This window comes from Equus przewalskii, chromosome 20, assembly GCF_037783145.1.
Source record: "Equus przewalskii isolate Varuska chromosome 20, EquPr2, whole genome shotgun sequence".
NCBI lineage: Eukaryota > Metazoa > Chordata > Mammalia > Perissodactyla > Equidae > Equus > Equus przewalskii.
Window position 1 is genome coordinate 51,227,970 of NC_091850.1, and position 20,411 is coordinate 51,248,380.

General features: G+C 46.4%; 1 protein-coding gene across 3 annotated transcripts in view; it reads right to left on the reverse strand.

The window, feature by feature from the left end:
* The window catches only part of ADCY2 (adenylate cyclase 2), a 404,137-nt gene that overhangs the window by 11,189 nt on the left and 372,537 nt on the right, over window positions 1-20,411 (reverse strand). For all 3 annotated transcript variants that reach the window (XM_070587228.1, XM_070587227.1, XM_070587229.1), the window contains exons 21-22: window positions 10,953-11,099; window positions 9,077-9,184 (exon numbers count right to left, since the gene is read on the reverse strand). In XM_070587228.1, the coding sequence (XP_070443329.1) occupies window positions 9,077-9,184; window positions 10,953-11,099 (255 nt within the window). The remainder of the gene's footprint in view (window positions 1-9,076; window positions 9,185-10,952; window positions 11,100-20,411) is intronic.

Here is a 20,411-nt window from a genome sequence, read left to right on the forward strand (position 1 = left end):
TTACATTTGTCATTCATTTGTAACACCTAACTATATTTTTGTTTATTTTTGAAGTTGATCTTTAAATAATTTCTATTTCTGGTTATATTGTAAAAATAGATTATTAGTATATGTATATAACTCACAAAATGTATTTACATGTCCTGAAGGTTCCTGCTCCCCCAATATTTAATGATTGGGTGCACCAAGACGGTTTGGAGCACAGCCTCTGTTCAGCCTGCCTAGAGAAATGCAGTCCCAGCTCTGCCGGCAGGCCTGCCTGTGCATCTGTGGCTTGCGATACGGATGTCCACCTCAGTACTAAAATCAGTGTGGTCTTTCTTTTGTCCCCCTCACTAGTTTGTGAGCACCACAAGGGCGGAGACTATGTTCTATTAATCTGTGTCTCCACAATGAGAAAGTGTCTGCCACAGGAGAAGCACTTGATAAATGTTTATGGAGAGACAACACTTAGGTTAACGGTAGGGGAGCCAAGAGGAAGTGGCTGGGAGGAAGAGAGAGAATCAACAAGCTTTGGTGGGAGGTCAAAGCCAATTGATGCTCAGCTGGGGAGCACGCACTCAGGAGGGATCAGCCACCATCCACTAAAGTGGGGGAGGGCTGCAAGGGAAGAAAAGGACAGAATCTTAGAGGGTGAGCTGGGAGCGCCCCAGGTGGGCCATGGGAGGGAAGTGGGGCGTCAGTAAAGGACACCGGAGTACTTGAGAAGAGAGTAGGAGAAACAGAACTGGACTTCTGGGACGAGGGTTTAATCCCACTGGGCCCCCGAGAAGCCCAATCAGAGATGGAAAAAGCTTTTGGGGGCAATCAAAGAGGAGGCACCTGGTGACCAACCACGGTGGGGGAGCATTGTCTACAGAGGGTGAAGATGAAAACCAACACTGAGGGTTTCAATAGGGATGAGTGAGAAGGAAAGTGGACGAGAACTGCTTATTCAAGATGACAGGGAGATGGAGGAAACCAAGGTAACAACCAAAGGAAAATGCAGATGACAAGAGGGCTATTCAGCCTCGTGCAATGCAAATCCCCACAGCATTTGTGCGCAGCGATGGACGAAGGAGAGCACTGATGCAGGTTTCTCTACCTTGGCAGTGGTGACATCTGGGGGATAATTCTCTGTTGTGGCGGATGGAGAGTGTCCCGTGCACTGTAGGATGTTGAGCAGGGTCCCTGCCTCCCACCCGACACCAGGAGCACCTCCCCTTCCAGTTGTGACACCAAAAGTGTCTCCAGACGTTAATAAATGTCCCCTAGGGGGCAAAATTGCTCCCAGTAGAGACCACACACTAAGTAATATAAATGGAGAAGAGAAAGTAAGTTTCTGATTCAGAGACAGAGTTCTTCCTTTCCTCAGGTGACTTATGTCATTCTAGAAAAAGACCAATGAAATACTACTGTTGCCATAAATCCTCCATTTAAAATTTTGGGAGAAAACCCAAATGATTTTTAAAATTGGAACTATGAAGCCAACTGCCACTAACTGGTGAAAATACAAAGAGTCATTTCTGGAGAACAATTACGCTTTTCTATCAGGGCTAATATTTCCTTTTTCTTTTTTCTTAAAGGCATGCTTTTTGGTGAGGAAGATTGGCCCTGAGCTAACATCTGTTGCCAAACTTCCTCTTTGTTTTCCCTTGCAAAGCCCCAGTACATAGTGTATATTCTAGTTGTAGGTCCTTCTAGTTCTTCTGTGTGGGACACCACCTCAGCATGGCTTGATGAGCGTGGCCCAGGTCCGTGCCCAGGATCCAAACTGGCGAACCCCGGGCTGCTGAAGCAGAGCATGCAAACTTAACCACTACACCGCTGGGTTGGCCCCAAGGGCTAATATTTCTTGTCTCATGACTGATGGGGAAAACATGATTTGGAGGTTTGTGCAGTCAGTTAGAAAACATCTTTCTCCTTAATGGGAAGCACACGCTGTTAAATCAACAGGCAGAATCCCGTGGCAGTAAAAATTACACTGTCCTAGCAAGGAGAACAGATTGGCCACGGGAGGAATGGTTTGCTTTTTACCGAATCAAGGGGCAGCAAACCAGCTCACTCCCTGATAAATTATGGTGCAGTCTGTTTTCACACAGTGAGATTAAACTGGAGGTTTTATGCGACCTCAGCGACAAATGAAGAGACTGAGTTCTGGGAGCGGGGTTTAAATGCAATGCAAGCAACTCATTTGAGCTTAGTAAACCCCAGAAAATATTATGCTCGGTCCCTAGAAGAACTCAGTTCATTTCAAAACTCCTTAGAACTGAGCTTTTGATAAATATTTGATGACAGTATGAAGTAGCGCTTTCTCCCGTGATCCAAATAACTTCTGCTGGATGTCTCCAAATATTTAACTGACTTCCGGCCACACAGTGAGATGACTCATTCGCTTCCCTGGAACACGTTTTGCAAGCTGTTTGTTTCAGAACTTTTGCCAGCAAGGAACACTACTTAAAGTAAATGCACGTTTATCGAGGTGCTCTGGTCATCCAAGGGACTGTTTGGTAACAAGTGAGGTAGTTTTTTAGGCTAAAATTAACACATGTGCCTCCTCTCCTCTCCTCTCCTCTCTTTCCTCTCCTCTTTCCCCTTCTTCCATCCATCAAATAGTCACTGAGCACCTGCCAAGCTGGTGTTGGTCTGATTTTGAAGATTTAGAACTGCTGTCTTAGCAGCAGCTTCTCCTGCCTGGAGCTCTGGGAGATGTGAGCAGACTTCACTGTTCTCTGAAGGGGCCACCTGCCTTCTCCCAGGTGAGCCGACCTTCACCGCACGAAGAGCGGCCCTCACTTGTCGGCTCATGACACCTGAGTTTCAGGCACTTGTTGGAGAACACAACTGGAGCTCACAACGTCTCAGTGTTTACCAAAACTCTGAGGCATGGAATAATATTTATGGGAAACAGCCTGATTGCTAGGCCAAAGAGTCAATAAATTTGGATTAAATTGGACTCTCACTGCTCTCCAAATGATTTCACTCTGCCGGAGAATGCACTTGGTTAAATACACATTAAGGGGTGTTCTGGCAAACATCCCCGCCCCCAACATTTTAAACCATTTTCCATGAGGAAGTTACGAAACAGTCTTCACTCTAGACCCATCGGCATATGTCTGAGGGCCTATTTATTAGAGCTGGCGCAGGGGCCCAGTGGAGCGCCCAACTCCAACTGCCTTGGTCTGGTTTTCAAATATATTAATGAATGAGTGAGTTGACCTTAAGATATGAACACTGAAACATAGTACTTGTGTTGACTGCTGGAAATTTCAGAACTAATACTAGCAGCCGTGCATGTATGTATGTGTGTAATCCTCACAATGACTCCCATGCAGGACTTCCTCTCTTTATCCCTGTTGTGCAGGTGGGGAAAAGGAACCCAGAGAGGTTTATCACTTGGGTAAGTGACACAACCACACAACCAGGCTTTGCAGCCAGACAGTCTGACTCCGGGGTCCTCAGTCTTAACAACTTTGCCATCTTGCCTCCTTCCCTGTGAGCATCTAGAACACAGGACGTTGCTATTTGCATTTTATGTATCATCCTCATCTTTCTTTCTATCTTATCTTTCAAGTTCCTTCTACTTTAGTTGATTGATTTTAAAATACTTTTGCATTGCATTTATTTTTGTAAGCTTCCTAAGGGAGAAATTTAAATAAAATATGCACAAACATGTACACAAATGGGTAAGCAGCTTTCCTCAATATTCTTGCTGATAAAATGGCGACACGTGGGCTGGCTGATGGGTCTAAGAGATATTCAGCTGATAGAGAACTCTACCCAAGAATTGTTCATAATGGCTCTGGGACTGGCCACCACCCATGCGGATGACTGAAATTCTCATTGGATGTCTTAGTGCAAACTCAAACTTCTGTACCTAAAACGAATATTATTATTTAATCTCCCACAAGACAACTCTTGTTCTTGACTCTCTCTTCCTTTTGCAGATGGCATCATCAATTTCAAATCCCTAAATCTGAGATTCCAATGGCCTGGGCTTCTTCTTTACCCCCTCTATCCCAATCCCTCCGCTCCTAAGTCCATCTCCCATGGACATGCTTCTCCCAATCACCTCTTCCTTTATCTCCCCAGCATCATTGTGTACACTCTGACCGCTGCTTGTCTGAAGGTAAGAAGTTCACTAAATATCTGCCAGAGCTTTTGAGTCAAACAAAAATGGGTTCAGCTCCATGTTCTACAATCTTTAGCCTTGTGTGGCCTTGGCTGAGTCACTTAACTTCTCTGGGCATCAGTTTCCTCATCTGTGAAATGGGACAACAACTACCTCTTTCACAGGGTTGTAGTTAAAATGAAATGAATTGATATAGGCAACATCAGCCTGTGTCCCCCGGGCTCAGGGTTTACTTAGTTTCCTGTATGACAGTTTAAAGAAGCGTATCACTCTGCTTGCCATGACAAGCATCCAGGAGGAAAATGTCAGTAGGAAACTGCCTTATGCCCTAGTTTACTACTTTTCCCTCTTTCCACACATTGAGCATCCTACAGGGATGGACGGCTTTGAGGACAACCTAAGTGTCTGACATTTTAAGTGTCTTCGAGATTCTCAGTATGTACAGTGAAGAGTGACAGTTCGTTTTCTTCCAGTTTTCAGTTTCTTATTAGTGGCATGAAAGTAAGAGGGAATTTCTCTCTACTTAGCACACATCATGATAGCTTTGGTGTATGCACAAAAATATGCAATTTTGGGTTATTGCTTTTCATTTCAGCACAAACCAAAACTATTTTCTACTTTTTCCAGTGAAGAGAACTATGGTTATTAGTTTCAATGTATGCTTTAGCTACTATGAAACAGGCAGGAGAAGATCTCAGAATGATCCTCACTTCTTCCCTAGTCAGCTTGGCAGAGTCTCTGGGAGGTGGGCTGACCATTTGTGTCCCCCGCAAAATTAATCTGTTGAAGCCTATTCCCAAAGTGCCGGTATGAGGAGGTGGGGCCTTTGGGAGGAGATGAGGTTGTGAGGGTGGGGCCCTCCTGATGGGATTAGTGCCCTGAGAAGAAGAGACTAGAGAGAGCTTGCTTCCTCTCTCTCTGCTCTCCTCCAGGAGAAGACACAGGGAGAAGACAGCGGTCAACAAACCAGGAACAGGCTCCCACCAGGTGTGCCGGTGCCTTGATCTCCGATGTCCCAGCCTCCAGAACTGTGAGAAATAAGTGTTTGTTGTTTGTGACCCAGTCTACGGTAGTTTGTTATAGGCGCCTGAGTAGATGAAGACGCCTCTAACATTCCCAGAGGCTCTCCGTGCTCACCTAGCACCAGAATCGCTGTTTGCGCACATGCCTTCCCCAGACTGCCAACCCCGGAGGGCAGTCATTAGCAAGTACCTGGCACTTGCAACAGGGAGTAAAGAAAACACCTGCAAGATGACCTACTAGCTAAATAAAATCCCAATCAGCTGAGCCAGGGAGCTCCTAATTCAGGAAGGGATAGAGGCATCAACCTGAGTTAGTGACTGTGGATGGGACTTGTTTATTTTTCAGAGCTTTCTTGGCCAGCTCCGTTTGCTAATACACTGGGAGAAGGAGTGTAGGAATCCCATGATGGGTCACACGGAGCCTGGAATCTGGCTCAGGAGTTGGAGGGAACAGAATAATGGAGAAACGCTGGTGCTAGCCGCAGTGGGGTCTCTATGGGGTGAACTCAGCAAGAACCAGATGGAACAGGAGGTAGTGATGACAAACTAGAAACTTCCCTCAGCCCACAACCCCGGCCTGTCATCAAATTTGTTTGGATATAATAAACAAATAAAATAAAATAAAATAAAAAATTCATTTTCAATATTTTTAAAATAATAATTTTAAGTAAAATAAGTAAATAATTTAAAAGACAGCAATAATAAAAGTGCTTAAAAAAGTTTAATAAGCACCAAGACTCATACCTTGAAAAAGAATAAATTTCCCTGTTCCCTTGTGCTTCTCTGCTCCTCTATCTTTTTCTGGAACCACAAGTTATTTCCTTCCAAAGTGTTGCTGGCAATGGATGTCAATCTATTTGAAATTGTGAATAAAAGCTAAAGGTATGGCTTATTATGCAATAATATAATCAAAGCATGGGTTCAAATGAAAGTTTTCATCTTTGTACTTTGGTTTTGACTTGAGTTCTTAGTCAAACTTGTTTGAAAAAGATCAAAACTATTTACATAATCACTAAGACCAAAGACAATCCTAATCCTTGATTAGGGCAGGAAGGATGGGCTTCCTCGACAATAGGGACTGCAAAGCCCCTCAGAGGTTGAGCAAGTAGATGAGGCTCTGGAATGCAGCAGAGGAAATGAGGCAATAGGGAGTGGTGTGGATTGTGGTAAACTGGGGAGAACATGCCAAGACTAATGGAGCTGCTGCTTCTATGCTCCAGTTGATGACAGCTATCATCAGGAAAGAAGATCAGGTAGACACTCTACCAATTTTCAGGAGAAGTTAGAAATGATAATTTTTTAGTGAAATGTTCTTTTTCTTAAAAAAATGCTCTACTAGTCAAGAAAAACATACCTGTAACTACAAGTTAGCTATCATGACTTGAAGTCTAAATGCCATGGCAAGGAACAAACGGGGCTGCAACTGTGGGGCTTGGAAGAGAGTGAGGTCCTGATGTAAAACGAAGGGCCACTGAGGCGGGCCAGCTCCTCATTTCTACTGACCTCTGGATTCCATCAGAGAACATCTGCTTATCAGGCGGATGCTCATGGAATGATGAGAGTGGGGTTAGGATGCAAGCCCACTCTCAACGTAATGTTTCATTTCTTGACAAATGCCTGCTTCTTTAAAAACAACCATCAGTTGTTACACGTAATGCAACCAAGGATTTAGTCATGTTGTCTTTAAGCTTTAAAATTAGAACGCACTGTTTCATTAAAAAAACGAAGCGAAACAAAAGCAGGCCTAAAAGCACTGCTCTTACAGGGTGTCCACAGGCTCCTGTGCATGTATTTTCCCAGGGGATAAGCATGCCGCCACTGCATATAGAAAATGCAGAGGTAATTACAAATAAAAGCTCAATTACCGAAAGGCTATTATTCAGATAACTTCACCTCTTTTTGGACTTCAGAAAAACATCTTCTTCTTTGAGAAACCCTACGAATTTTGCTAATTGAATGTCTTTTGTTGCCAAACTAAATATTTAAACAACAAATAGACTCTTTGTTCATAACTAGAGAAACAAAGTCTTAAACTCATTTCAGGTAGGTTACAAAAGGCAAAAAGTGACATTTATTTCTTATAAAAATAACTAATATTCACATTAAAATTTATCAACATGTTATTTTCCTCTCCCCACCTTCGTCAGGGCTGGGATGAGGGCGAGGAGAGTCAGCACTCATCTCAGGTGTAAGTAAGAGGGCACCAGAAAGCTTGCCAATGCCATGTTTTCAAAAATCAAGATTAACACAGAAAAATCCAGAATGAACTAAATACTGAAATCTTAAATGAAGATAGGGCTGTGAACCAAATTGTGTCTCCCCAAAATCTGTATCTTGAAGCCCTGACCCCCTCCTCACCAAGATTTCTCTCTCTGCCTTGTGAGGACCCAGCAAGCAGGGGCTTATCATCAAGGCAGGAAGAGCGGTCTTCCCAGGAACTGGACCTTGAAGGACCTTGAGTGGGACTTGAGCCTCCAGGGCTGTGAGAAAATAAATGCCCATTGTTGAATCCAGCCAGCCTGTGGAGTTTCGTTACCGCAGCTGAGCTGACTAAGACAGACAGGTTCTGACAGGGCTATGCTGAGCATTTCAGAGCCTGGGGCAAAAGGAAAGATGTCCCTTCCTATATACATGATTTTATGTTATTTTTTTAATGGTTAATTTTTTCCAGAACATTAAAGGTGTTGAAAAAGTATAAGTTTGCTTCCATTAAAGCCAGGAAAGTAAAATTATAATTAGTTCTATTTTTGGTATAAATAAGATATTTAAAATTAAAACAGTGTTGTACACTTTAATACCTCCATTTTTTATTTTCCAACACTTTTTCAACACTTTAACATTCTGGCAATAAAAACCCAACCATTAAAAATACACACCGCCACATATCTAGGGGTGCACATTTTTCCTTTTGCCTCAGGTGCCAAGATGGCTTGGAGGGTGCTGCTCAGAATCCAAGATAAGACCCTTCTGAGGTTTCTTTCATTGCTAGTTGCTTTTACTTTTCCTTATTATTAAAGTAATGCATACCCATTAAAAAGTAATAATCTGAAAGCAGACACCGGCAGAGAAGAGCGAACGAAATACATATTACCTTATTTACTTGGAAAAATGCTCATGTTAATTTTGAGTCAGATGTTGCACGTCCTGGTCTCTGCCCGAATGTTAAGAGGGATAAGAGGACCCCCTCCTGATGTTCCTGGAGGACGGAGTTCTGTTTTAGCATACTGCTGTCCCTCTGTCCTTCTCTTGCTCCAGCCAGTGGGAGGTGGGAGTGGGAGAGGAAGCCAAGCATATGGGGCTCAGCCCTCCCTCTCTGGGGGAGTCTGCCAGCCTCCAGCAAGCTGTGCTCTGGTAAGTTCTGTGCCTCTGTGCTGCACCCACCTCTGCCCTGCAGCAAACCTGTGCTGGTGCCTGTCAGGGAGCCCACTCTTCTGAGGGGAAAGAAAGTCTCGTTTATGGATCCACGAGTTACACAAGCATATTTACACACACACACACTGAAACAAACCACAACATAACAGAAAATCCCCTCAAAAACTCTAGTTGACTGCAGATACTCAATTTTGCCCAAATCACCTTTCAACCATACGTCTGTGTGGTCAGCTTGTTTTTTTGACAACACTTTGTTTTTAATTGAAAGATCAGGAGCCATCCATTCACGTCATCTTTAAATAAACAGCTCAAATCTTCTACTTTCTTGTATATTTATCTGATATCAAGCAGCTACCACACTGGTTGGTTGTTTCTTCCCCTGTCCACCGAAAAAGTTCTGTGAACAGACCCTCAGAAGCCTCCAGAATTCTCATGAGACCTTAAACACTGATGTTTAGGTTGTGCACACAGTACAGTATATGGGTCACTGCACGGCTGTTTTGGCTCCAGGGATGACCCGTGGGCAGAGCCGAGGCTCCCGTGAACCCCCCTGTGGCTGACGCATCTGTACCTGGGCGTGCTCCTGGCTGGGCACGGCGCTCAGCCCCGTCGCAGCCATGTATGTGCTGCCGATGGTCTTGATCTTTTCAACTCCACTGAACTTTGGCTTGGACAGCAGCTGCGAAGCAATGACAATCATTTGATTTCTCACTCAGGTGCTGACCCAAGACTAAGCATTTTCAAAGTCTAATTCACAGTAATGGGAACGCGACTTGTTTCAAACACTGCTTATTCACCCTTCAACCTTGGGCTTTGATGGGAAAGAACATTTTATGCATTTCACAAAGAGCACGTCCTTGGAAGGAAATGCAGTGTAATGATTTCCTTCCAATTAACATGAATTACCTCTCAAATTTTACTAGTGAAAGAACCAGGATAAGTTATGATGCAAGTGATAATGGCCTCCAATACATTTCTCAAGTCCATATTTCAAAGGCCTAAATACACAGTACGATTCAGTGAGTGAGGTCTTCCCTGCACAGTGAGGGTGATTTATGACCACTGAGTGCTGAGGATCAGATTTCGTCCTCTGAGCACTTGATGCGGAAGGAATAAAGATCTAGAGCTGCTCCTCCTCATCAGCCTTTACCCGAAACTTCTTGTCCCAGTTTCTGGCACCAGTTACCACTTTCGTACTTGACTCCTCCCCATCCACTTCTTTAGGCTTTGGGGTGGGATGGAGGAAAGGCAAAAATAAGAGCAGAAGCTGTAGGAATGAGAAAGAATGGGTGGAGAGAGCAAGTGAAGGAAATTCTGGAAGGTTCCGTATCTGCTCAGGACAATGGCACCGACCAAAGACTGGGAGCATCTTCTTGACCCTTCCTTGGTACTCCCACATTCAGAGAAGTTTCTTTCAAGATTACATGTCAGAGAATTTAAGACAGTTGAGCATATTCCCATATCACATATCCATGAACCAATCCTACCAGAAGGAGGATTGTCACTCACCCACTGGTGCTGGGGAACATTTATTTTATTGAGACGCAGCTGGAGCAAATATGCCACTGCTTTTTACTATAAATGCAGCCTAACAGTGGAAATCTCTGGTTGTCATCACTTCACCACGAATCTTGAGTCAACCTCATGGTGATGATGGTGGTAGCAGAGAAATGCACAGGTCCCACAAGATACTTAGAAGGTTGGCCTGAATCCATCTTATTATATACTTTCATCACTGTATTTCAAAGTTCCATGAATCATAATGAACCTATGTTCATGGGTGTCGATTTTTCTGTATTTTGATCAATATTGATTAGAATGATGTAGCAGCAATATGCTTAATACCAGAGGTGTGTTCGTTCTTACCACAAAACAAAACACATACTCTCTCTGTAGGCAGAAAATTGAAAATTGAAAAATGACACCTATTTCAAATTGTAAAACATAAACTTTGTCCCTTCTAAAATACATTATCCCACACACATATTGCTTTTTCAATAATAAAGCACGTCATCCATGCACAGTTCAGGTTAATATCTGACAGAGACCTTGGAGTATGCACAGACAGACATGCCAATAATCTACTATGATAAATATATTCATTATCTTTTTTATATATAAAGGGATGGACAAGTGTTTTCCCTGGAGTTCAAGCCTGTCTAGAAAATATAATGGCATACTGGATAGATTTTTATTGAACCGATTTTGGTTGTTGTTCCTAGCAGTCATAACTGCTTCAAAAATAAAATGCTTTTGTCTCCCCCAAATTAGTCAGAGACCTAAATAGAGCAAAAAGCTTTAGTGCCAGCCACTAGAAATTATGCCAAAGGACTAGTGTTAAGATATGCCATGATACTGAACTAATTTCCAATGTGCCAGCCCCAGGCATGCCAAAGTGTGGGACTGAGGCTGCCCCTGCCCGTCAAGGGTGAGTCTCGAGTACCTACATCATCAAAGTCAGCGATGATCTCGTTCAGGAGCCGAAGGCATTCCAGGCCCTCCTTGTTCACATCTGATTCCGTATAGAATTCTTTGAAATCCGGGATGGAGGCAAACATGACGCAGACACAGTCATAGGACTGGTGGTATAAGTCCTGCCCAGGAGGAAAGGGAGAGCTGAGCGTTAGGAAACCATTTAATAAACAAGCTCCTGATGCAAGTGTTTCTTGACATTGACCTTGGTAAAGAAATTGCCCAGTGCCCCACTCCACCTGCCGCACCCTAGTCCCAGGCCCATGCCAGGTGCTGGCCATTGGTCATAGGTGACAGCTGCTAACGAGCCGGATGCAGGCTCGGAATCCTCAACCCTGTGCTTCTGCTGCCACCACCAGCTAGTATGAGATGCCCTTCCATGTAAACCTTTCTGTCATCTCTACCTTAGACAACTGCAAGAGACGCAGACTTCTGGCTTAGGAAAAAAGCATCCTTAAGCAACTGAAGGGAAACAAAATGATTTCCCAAACTACTATATTGTCCTAAAATGACTCATTATGGTTACATTCTTTGGATTTGTGTCTTTATGCATTTTCTCTTAATGTCTTTATGCACTTTCTCTTTAATGTCTCCTAAAAGAAGCAGATGAAACTCATCAAGTTACTTCTTAATGGCACCAGAAAGAACCAGTGAAACTCCTCAGGCTACCTACTCATATTGTATCTGACACCAACAACATTTATTCAGGATAGCTTTTTATTTTTAGATAGAAAAAGGCTCATTGTTCTTCATCCAAAGACATGAGTAAAATTCCAGTGTCTCGTAAATACAATTTCAAGGTGTTTCCATAATTTTCCCAACATATAGTGAAACCTTTAGGTTCAGTGAAGGTTCTAGAAAGGAAAGCTGTTATGTGGGCATGGAGGCTCCTCCTGAGTGTGAGGACCTGCCTTCCCACTGACGCTGGCCCATCAGGAACTTCAGAAGAACCTGATACAGGGCAGAATAGCTGGGTACCATCGTGGGTGCAGTGCATCATGGGAAATGCTCCCTCCACCAGGAAACCTGAGGACAGTTCCCTTAAATAAGAGGGCCAACCTCTGAGTGTCGGGGAGAATGCTGGTGACTGGTGCTTCTTGCGTGCCTGGCAGGGTGAGGGAATCCACTCTGCATGAATGTTATCAGTGAGCTTTGCTCTCTGGGGCACCCAGATGAATTCTTGGCAGAGAGTGAGTCCTTCAACAGCACCATGACTCCAAGGTTTGGTGGGCTCCCAGAAGAATGGTTCTTACTCCACTGAGGTCTCATAACAAGCACATCGGGGCAATGGCGACCCATGGAAGGTCACAACCATCTCCTGGAAAAGCTAAACTTGTGTCATCTTCCTGTTCTCAGGGCCAGCCACCCTGTTATGTCTTCTGCTACTGCCTCACAATCTGCACACAACACATGAACCATAGCATCAAAGTTTTCCTTTTCTGCTCTGCTCTCAACGTGGTTGAGCTGGCTCACTGTGCAGACCCGTCCTTCCTCTCTCTGAAAAGTTGTTGCTGTGAACATTCATATCCTGGGAAGACATGCTGTGGCACATGTGACTGCCAAGTTTAGGCTCTGGTAATGCTGACTAAGCCAGGAAGTCAGGGTAACAGGGGAGAGATGACCCCAGGAGCCTGTTCTAGTTAGAAATGCCAGTTTTATAAAAGTAGTGTCAGCTCTACTGACTTCCTTCCTCTTAAGGAAAAGGGGTACATCTATCAAGTCAAGGACTTGTGTTCTGTACTCTGCATTTCCCCGCTGTCTGCTGACACCATCCAGAGCGAACCTCTGGGGAAGACGATGACGACAAGAACAAGCATGATAACCACCGGCACTGACTGAGTGCCCACTGCATGACAGGATGGGTGCCTCTCTGAACACTCTGCAGGCATTAACTTGCCTCTAATTACAATCCAATGAGGCTGGTACTATTATTCTCAATCTATGGATGGGGAAACTGAGGCACAGAGCAATTACATTCTTTGCCGAAGGTTGTAGTTCGCAAATCGGAGGCAGACATCACTCTTACAAATGCTACACTTTATACTTGATCCTGCATCTCCCCCATGACCATGGGCAGTGCTGCCTGGATTCGGGGGCAGCACGGGGCCTCCCAACACTTGTGAGTCATGTCACTTTACCTTTCTCCTTTCCCCTGGGGTCTTTAAGGGTGTCCGGGAATGGGAGATAATGAAATGCAAGCCTGAACGGACTGGCTGCTTGGACAGAAGGGCCTAGTTTAACCTCACCGGTGGGGTCTAATCAAACTACTCCAGGTTAACGCTCTCAAACTGCCCTCCGAAGCCTCATCCCCGAGCACCCCATGTTGCTGGAGCTGGATGGGGTCAGATGTGTCATCTCCTTCCACGGTGCTCAAATAGGAATGCGTGGGACAGTCACCAAAGGGGCTTTCAAGAAGGCAGATGCCTGGGCCTCCCCACTGACCACCTGAACCTTCTTCCCGAGGGTGGCTCCAAGCACGTACATCTTTCTGAAAAGCTCCATGGTTCTTCTGCTGTGTAGCCTTGATTAAGAACCATGGGCTAAAAAGAGGGAATGGAAGGTCATGGGAATTGGCTGACCCACCAAGGCTCCCAGCTGGCTTAGGGACCAGGACTAATCTCTGGAGTACTGGTCTGGCACCCTGCAGGCTGTGAGTGCTGCTGGGGGCTTGGGCATGCAAACTGCTCATCTGCCTGCATTTTTTTTTTTTTTTTTTGAGGAAGATTAGCCCTGAGCTAACTACTGCCAATCCTCCTCTTTTTGCTGAGGAAGACTGGCCCTGAGCTAACATCCATGCCCATCTTCTTCTACTTTATACGTGGGATGCCTACCACAGCATGGCAAGTGGCACCATGTCTGCACCCGGGATCCGAACCGGTGAACCCTGGGCCGCCGAGAAGCAGAACGTGTGAACTTAACCACTGTGCCACCGGACCGGCCTCTCATCTGCCTTCTTTGACAGATTGGTCACCTGGAACCTTCACGGAAACAACACTGGCCCCTTGCTCCCTGATTCAAGGTTCCCACAGGACTATACTTGAGAATCAGGGGAACTTCACAATGGGAAGCTTCACAAATTCTCCAGAGCTAATGAAACTGTCAGGGCTTACAATCATACTGTAAACTCATGAGAGGTTACCTCAGGTCTTGGGTTTGGCTTGGGGTCAGAGAGGACCACAAGCTGATGGGTCAATGACCTGAGCTTGTCTTATACTTCAAGAGGTTGTGGGCATGAGGGTAGGGCAGGTGGGCAGCCTTTGAGGAGATTCTGGAATTCAGGGTCTAGAATGGGTGACCCTTGTCCACCTCTTAGCTGTCAAAAAGCATCACTGAGCTTTAGAATTGGAAGTGAGCATAGATGGCATTGCAACATTCACTCACATGTAACCATTCTGCCGACCAACTCAAGTAATGGAAGAAAAATCAAGAAGCAAGTGTATTTCTGTGTCACTGTCCCTTTCAGTTTAGTGAGATCAGCTCTTCCTCAACCCTGGACAGAAACTTAGAACAACACCCCACGACTCTTCCTGTCACTCTTGGGTAATTCAAGTCCTCTCATGAAGAATTTAAGTGCCTAGTTCAACGGGCAGTCAAAACTCTGAACCTGGTTGGATGCGAGACTTCCCTTCCTCAGGGTGGGCCTGCTGCAGGAGCGGGGTCTACACGTGGGGAAGGGGGAAGGTTGGCTTCTACTCTCTCTCACTATTCCTCATCCTTCTACTTCAACGCCTCCAACTTGCTAGCCAGGTTTTCCAAACCAACCAAGGGTGGAGAATGGGAAAGAAAGACGTGTCTGTTGGAGGAGGAAAGTTTGCATCACGCTCCCTGGGCACTAAAACCTGCTGGACATTTTCCTGGGTTATTTGAAGACTCCCATTGCTGTCCCCATTACTGGACATCCTGCCTGAGGTTTCCTTGAAGTGGACGATGCACTCCCCTCCTGCTCGTGACTGCTCTCTCTGCCCCGGGCTTTCTGGACTTTCTTCTGGCTTCTCTGCTGGGGCCCACTCACCCCTCTGGGCAGATCTTTCAAACAGGATCTAAAATGATCCCAAGCCAACTGTCTTTCTCTTGCTTTGTCCCTGAGCAACACTCAGGACACTTTGTCCTCCACACCCTGATAGTCCCATTGTACCCACATCTGCAGCTCCAAGTCTGTTAGCCCAGATACTCAACCAGCCCCTGCCCTGGGCATTTCCCACCTGTCAGGACCCGCCTGTCAGCCGTGTCCTCCAGATGGAGGTGCTTCCTCAGGACCACTCAGAGACCCAAGTCACTGGGTACACATCCCAAACTGAGTAGTTCCCGTCTGTTCATGAGGCTAGTGGTAAAAGGAGGATTCCCCACTGACCCTTTAGGAGGGGGTTCACTTCTCACTACATTCTGTCCAAAATCCCTCTTCCAACCTCTAGTCTCCTGGCTGATTCATATGTTCCCCACGAGTGAAGGGTCGAGAGTCGTGTTACTAGTTTTAAAGTGGGGTATTTGTAAACATGCAACCCTCCCTTTGGAAGATGGGAACTACTGTCTGTTGGTGTTACAGGCTGAAATTCACTTTAGCATCCTGGTACACACACACACACACATCTCTTGGCTTCATACCAGGTGGTAGGGCCACAGAGACGGACAACACAAGCCCTGCCCTCAAGGAGCTCGAGTCCAACTGGAGAGAGAAAACAAATAAAGAGACCATGGAAACAAGTGTGGTTAGTGCTGCCTAACATCCAGGTGTGGGTATACCAGGTGTCTGCTTGGTTTGTCCTAGAAATGTTCAGAACTGCTACTGGTGCTCAGGTTTCCCAGCTTCCACGTCAGTGCTCTCTCTGACGGACTCACCCTGCAGCAAGGAGGGGACCCTTCCTTCACCTTACCCCCTGCTGACCTATGTGCTAACCGTTCAGCACCTCGTGCCCCCAAATGTCAGCCAATGCCTAATTTATTTAGGGAGTCAAATAATTAGAAAGCACAAAAGCATCCCTTGAAACCCCAGTGGCATTCTCGCCTGAGTATACGGGGTTGAAGGATGTGCTGGCGGCCACTGGGGGGCTCACAGTTCACTTAGAAGGGATGTACTGCTGGAGCGCCTGGTGAACTCCTCGCACAGCTGCAGTGACATCTGTGTCTTGTTTTGATCCAGCCTCATCTCTCCCCGAATGAGGCTGCCTGGCTCTAAATCACACACAATCCTTACCACCCAGGGACTCGGCAAAAGGTTGATTTGGTGACAAAATGCTGTCTTTTCAACAAGTGATGAAAGCTAGCTTTGACATCTGTTCAAAGGGCCTCTCAGAAACGTTCTTGCCACAGCACAACAGTTTTGAGAGCAGGGTTTATAAACCAGCGGGCTCCTTCTGGGGGCACAGAGCTCTTTCTCTGAGCCTGAATGGCCTGTGGGCCGATTCTGGCCAGAACAGTCCACAGCTGATGGAGAAGCTTGAGGAAGTTTCAAACACGGTCATGCTTCGCTTAACAACAGGGACATGTTCTGAGAAATGCAGAATGATTAGGCGATTTCGCCCTTGTGCAAACATAATAGAGGATACTTAGAGAAACTTAGTGTACTTAGACAAGCCTACTATATGCTTAGGCTTTATGGTATTAATCTTATGGGACCACTGTCATACACGCGGTCCACTGCTGACTGAAAGGTTGTTATGTAGTGCACGACTATAAAACAAATGCACCCCCTGCCCCCAGGGAGGAAGAAGACGTGCCAGCAACCTGGCCTTGGAAACGAGCAGCAGCTCTCTGCCCACTCGCCCGGAGCACAGGCATAGCGAACAGGTTTTCATTGAAATAAAAGCTTTTTGGAATTGTTATAGTGGTTAAATCATTCTTTACTCTCTATTTCTGAAGGGATGTTAATTTCCTCTGTACATCCATGCATGTGAGTAGGAGACTCAAGACGACATGCCCACAGGCTCTTTGTTAATGTGAGTCCTGGCCTAAGTCATGTGTCACGTTCCCAAGGATTGTTCCAGAAAACCATGGAGCAGTAACCTTCACCGTGGGACTGAAAGGCCTGCTCCTGTCCACCCCAAGCTCTAAAAATAACCCTGGGTCACTGCATCCGAAGCGTTGAGTGTCCAGGCCACCCCACTGAGAAGGACCTGGAAGGGGGATGCTGCCGGATGCGGGGGCGGGCAAAATGTTCCCCACTCTGTTCAGGCCCTGAAGAGCTGGAGGGAGAAGCCTTCCTTGAAAGCTACTGATAAATTCTTGGGGGCGGTGACTCTCAAGTTTTACATAAGCTTGGGATATTTGCTCAAAAATAACTAAAATTGAGTGTTTACTGCATGCCAGGCACTGCTCTAAGAGCTTTAAGTGAACTATTGCTTTTGAAATCAATCATAGCCTCTGAGAGGGTGGAGGCCTGAGGTACCACAGCTGAGAAGTGCCATGGCTGGGGACAGACCTGTGCTCTCAGCTGCCAAGCAGGGGCCCAGGAAAGGCACATTTAGCAGGTGCTACGGACATCCTTTCACTCTAAGAAGGCCTGCCCTTGGGCACAGGGATCTCTCTTGGTTCCCAGTATCAGCCATCCTCTGCCACGAGGGGTCTGGAAGCCACTGGAACTGATCCTGCTTCAGGTCCCACAGGTGCAAAAATAGCTAGACCTTCCCCTCGGGGAAGCCTTAGGGGGAGAGAGAGAGCTCACCCAGGCACATCTATTTGACCCTGACACTGTGGAGGGGCCAGCAACCTTGATCATATCACTATTTTTTTTTTAAAAGATTGGCTCTGAGCTAACATCTGTTGCCAATCTTCCTCTTTTTTTTTCTCCCCAAAGTCCCCCAGTAGGTCCTTCTAGTTCTACTATGCAGGACACCCCCTCAGCATGGCTTGATGAGCAGTGCTAGGTACATGCCCAGTATCCTAACTGGCGAACCCCTGGGCCGCCAAAGCAGAGTGCGCAAACTTAACCACTTAGCCACTGGGCCGGCCCCTCTATGTTGTTAAATAGCACAGACAGCATCACTGTTTCGCTGTGGAAAGTCAAAGAATCTCAGCCTGCCTGGGATTACGGGGTCAGCATTACACGTCACTAGGTCAGGGAATGGGTTCTTCTGTCCAGAATCTTCTGTCTGATTGATGAAGTTAATCGAGCACAGGAAGTTCTCACTGGGACAAAAGAAGTTAGGCAACCAAACTGTCGGGAAGTCAGAAGGAAGGGGCAAGAGTTTGCTGTGGTTTATGCACTCAAACGAGTCTTTTTAGAATAACCTTGTTATGAGTTTTGGGGAAGAAAACAGAAAAACCAGACCCTCCCTTCCTGAGACTCACGGTGGGAGCGCTCAGACCCTTTAAGTGATGGGTTAGTCATTCTCTTTCTTGTTCAGACCCTTCGTGGTCAGGCTCTGTTTTGCATCCAGGATTTTTCCCAAGAGGACAGTTGCTAACAGAATCTCCTACACTGACTGTTTGATCTCCAGCGACCTGAGAGCAAACCTGCCCTACCGAGAGTGCTGAGTCTGAGCAGACCGCGCTGCCCTGTGGCAGCTCCCTGTAATTTAATTTCCAAGACTTACAGTGGCTGCTTGGGTAGCTCCCTCCACGTCCCCCCACCAATATTTGACCTAACCAACAAAAACTGTCAGTAAAATATGGAAAGTTACAGCCAAGGGGAGTTCTGTGTTGTCTGACTAAATACAGAGAACCTGGTAGCCCACAGCCATGCAGAATGAAGCCATCATTTCAAGGATGGTCTCAGGGGTCTGACGCCCCCACCTTGAGATTCAGTGCGTGTGGCTCCACCCTCCTGAGCAATGTCAGGGCAACAGCTAGAGGGTGCAAATCTACCGCTGTGTGGGGATGGCAGGAACCTGAGCACAAACCAAAGACCCCTAATATGGCTGTTATGGCACTTGGAGCCATTGGTGGTAGTGAGAGTTTGGAAAGCTCTGAAACTGAGCTCCTATTCATTTTCCTAAGGGCTGCAGGCTGCCAGGGTCACAGGTATGTTTCCTGAAGGAAGAAGGAGCCATCTTCCTGAGCCACAGCTGGAAGCGTGGTGCCCAGGTCCTGACTGTCCGCAGGGGCAAATTATTTTAGTGCCTGAAGACAGGTTCGTGCACACACACAGGGCTCACGGGGCCATGGATGAGGCTCCCGAGGAAGTCACCTTCTTCACCTGACAAATGAGGAAAAGGCGCAAAGCCAGTTTCATCTAAATGTGCTGGTTCCTACTTTGTCCCTGGAAAGTTCCCACGTAGTTGAGGCAGCACCAGAGCAGGGACTCAAACCACCATGCCGTCCTGCCTCCACTCTGCAGCCTTTCCCCACGAGGCCCCCCGCGTGGTGAAGGCTGAAGGAGACCTGTGTGTGCTTTTAATTCTTAAAATAGCAGCACTAATGAGGAGACTTGGAGGGAAATGGCACCCTCTCTTGGGAGCACCGGAGAGGTGTGTTGGTGGAATGAGGGTCACTGGTTGGGCATACAGTAGGGCCACTCAGCAAATGGATGAGTCAATGTGCTGCCAGCTTAAGATGTGGCCGTCTCTGCCAGGTATGTCCCGCCTGTGTGGATGGGGGGCTCTATCCTGCTGTGTCACATTCCTGCCTCACCTGGAGGGATACTCAGTGTGATGAATGTGTAAATGTCCCACGCTCTACCTAAGGCAGCTGCAAAGTAAGGATCAGTTCTCCTCTGAGGAATGTGGAGACTGCGGCTCAGCCTGGGGAAGTAACCGGCTCGAGTTCCCATGATGGAAAACATAGCGACTAAGATTGGAGCCCACGCTGTCTAGATGTAAGTTTTATTCTCCTTCCCCACCCTGCCTTTCCTCAGGATTTGCAAAGGGGCAACTGTGTTCAGATGCTTGCTTAGAATAAGTCAGGCAAGCAGGAAAGGAGAGAGAGAATCCACTGAATCCCTGGCCCAGAGAGACGTCAATAGGGGAAGGAGAGGCTGCATAGCCTGTGGGGCTGAACCCGCGGCCTTCCAGGTCTTGACCTGGGCGCTGTCCTGGCATCCGGCCAGAGGTAGACCCCTGGAGACTTGAGTGTTCTTGCCCTCTCCCTCTCCAGCCTCCATCTCCCTGCTAGTTTCTAGCACTTTCTTTTCAGGTTCAGAAGTCACTTCCTTATAATGGTTGTCTTTCTGGATTCCCACATTTATGCTGTGAGTGGCCTTGGAGACACCAGGATCCTGTGACCTCCTGGGAACGAGGCCGCTTCTATCCCGTCCATCTTTGCATCCAAGTCCAGAACTAGCCTGGCCACAGGGCAGGGGCAACCCTCAGTACATGCTGAATTTATAAACTGCACTGATCGCTAGACATATAGACATAGAGAAGTTTTTATATTGCTAATGAAAACAGATGGTTCCTTCCTAATAGATGTAGTGATTTCATTATCTGTGACCAATAGGTAAATAGTTTGCTGAATAACCTCCTGAAGGCAGAAAACACCAGAAGAAAGAGAAAAGTGAATGG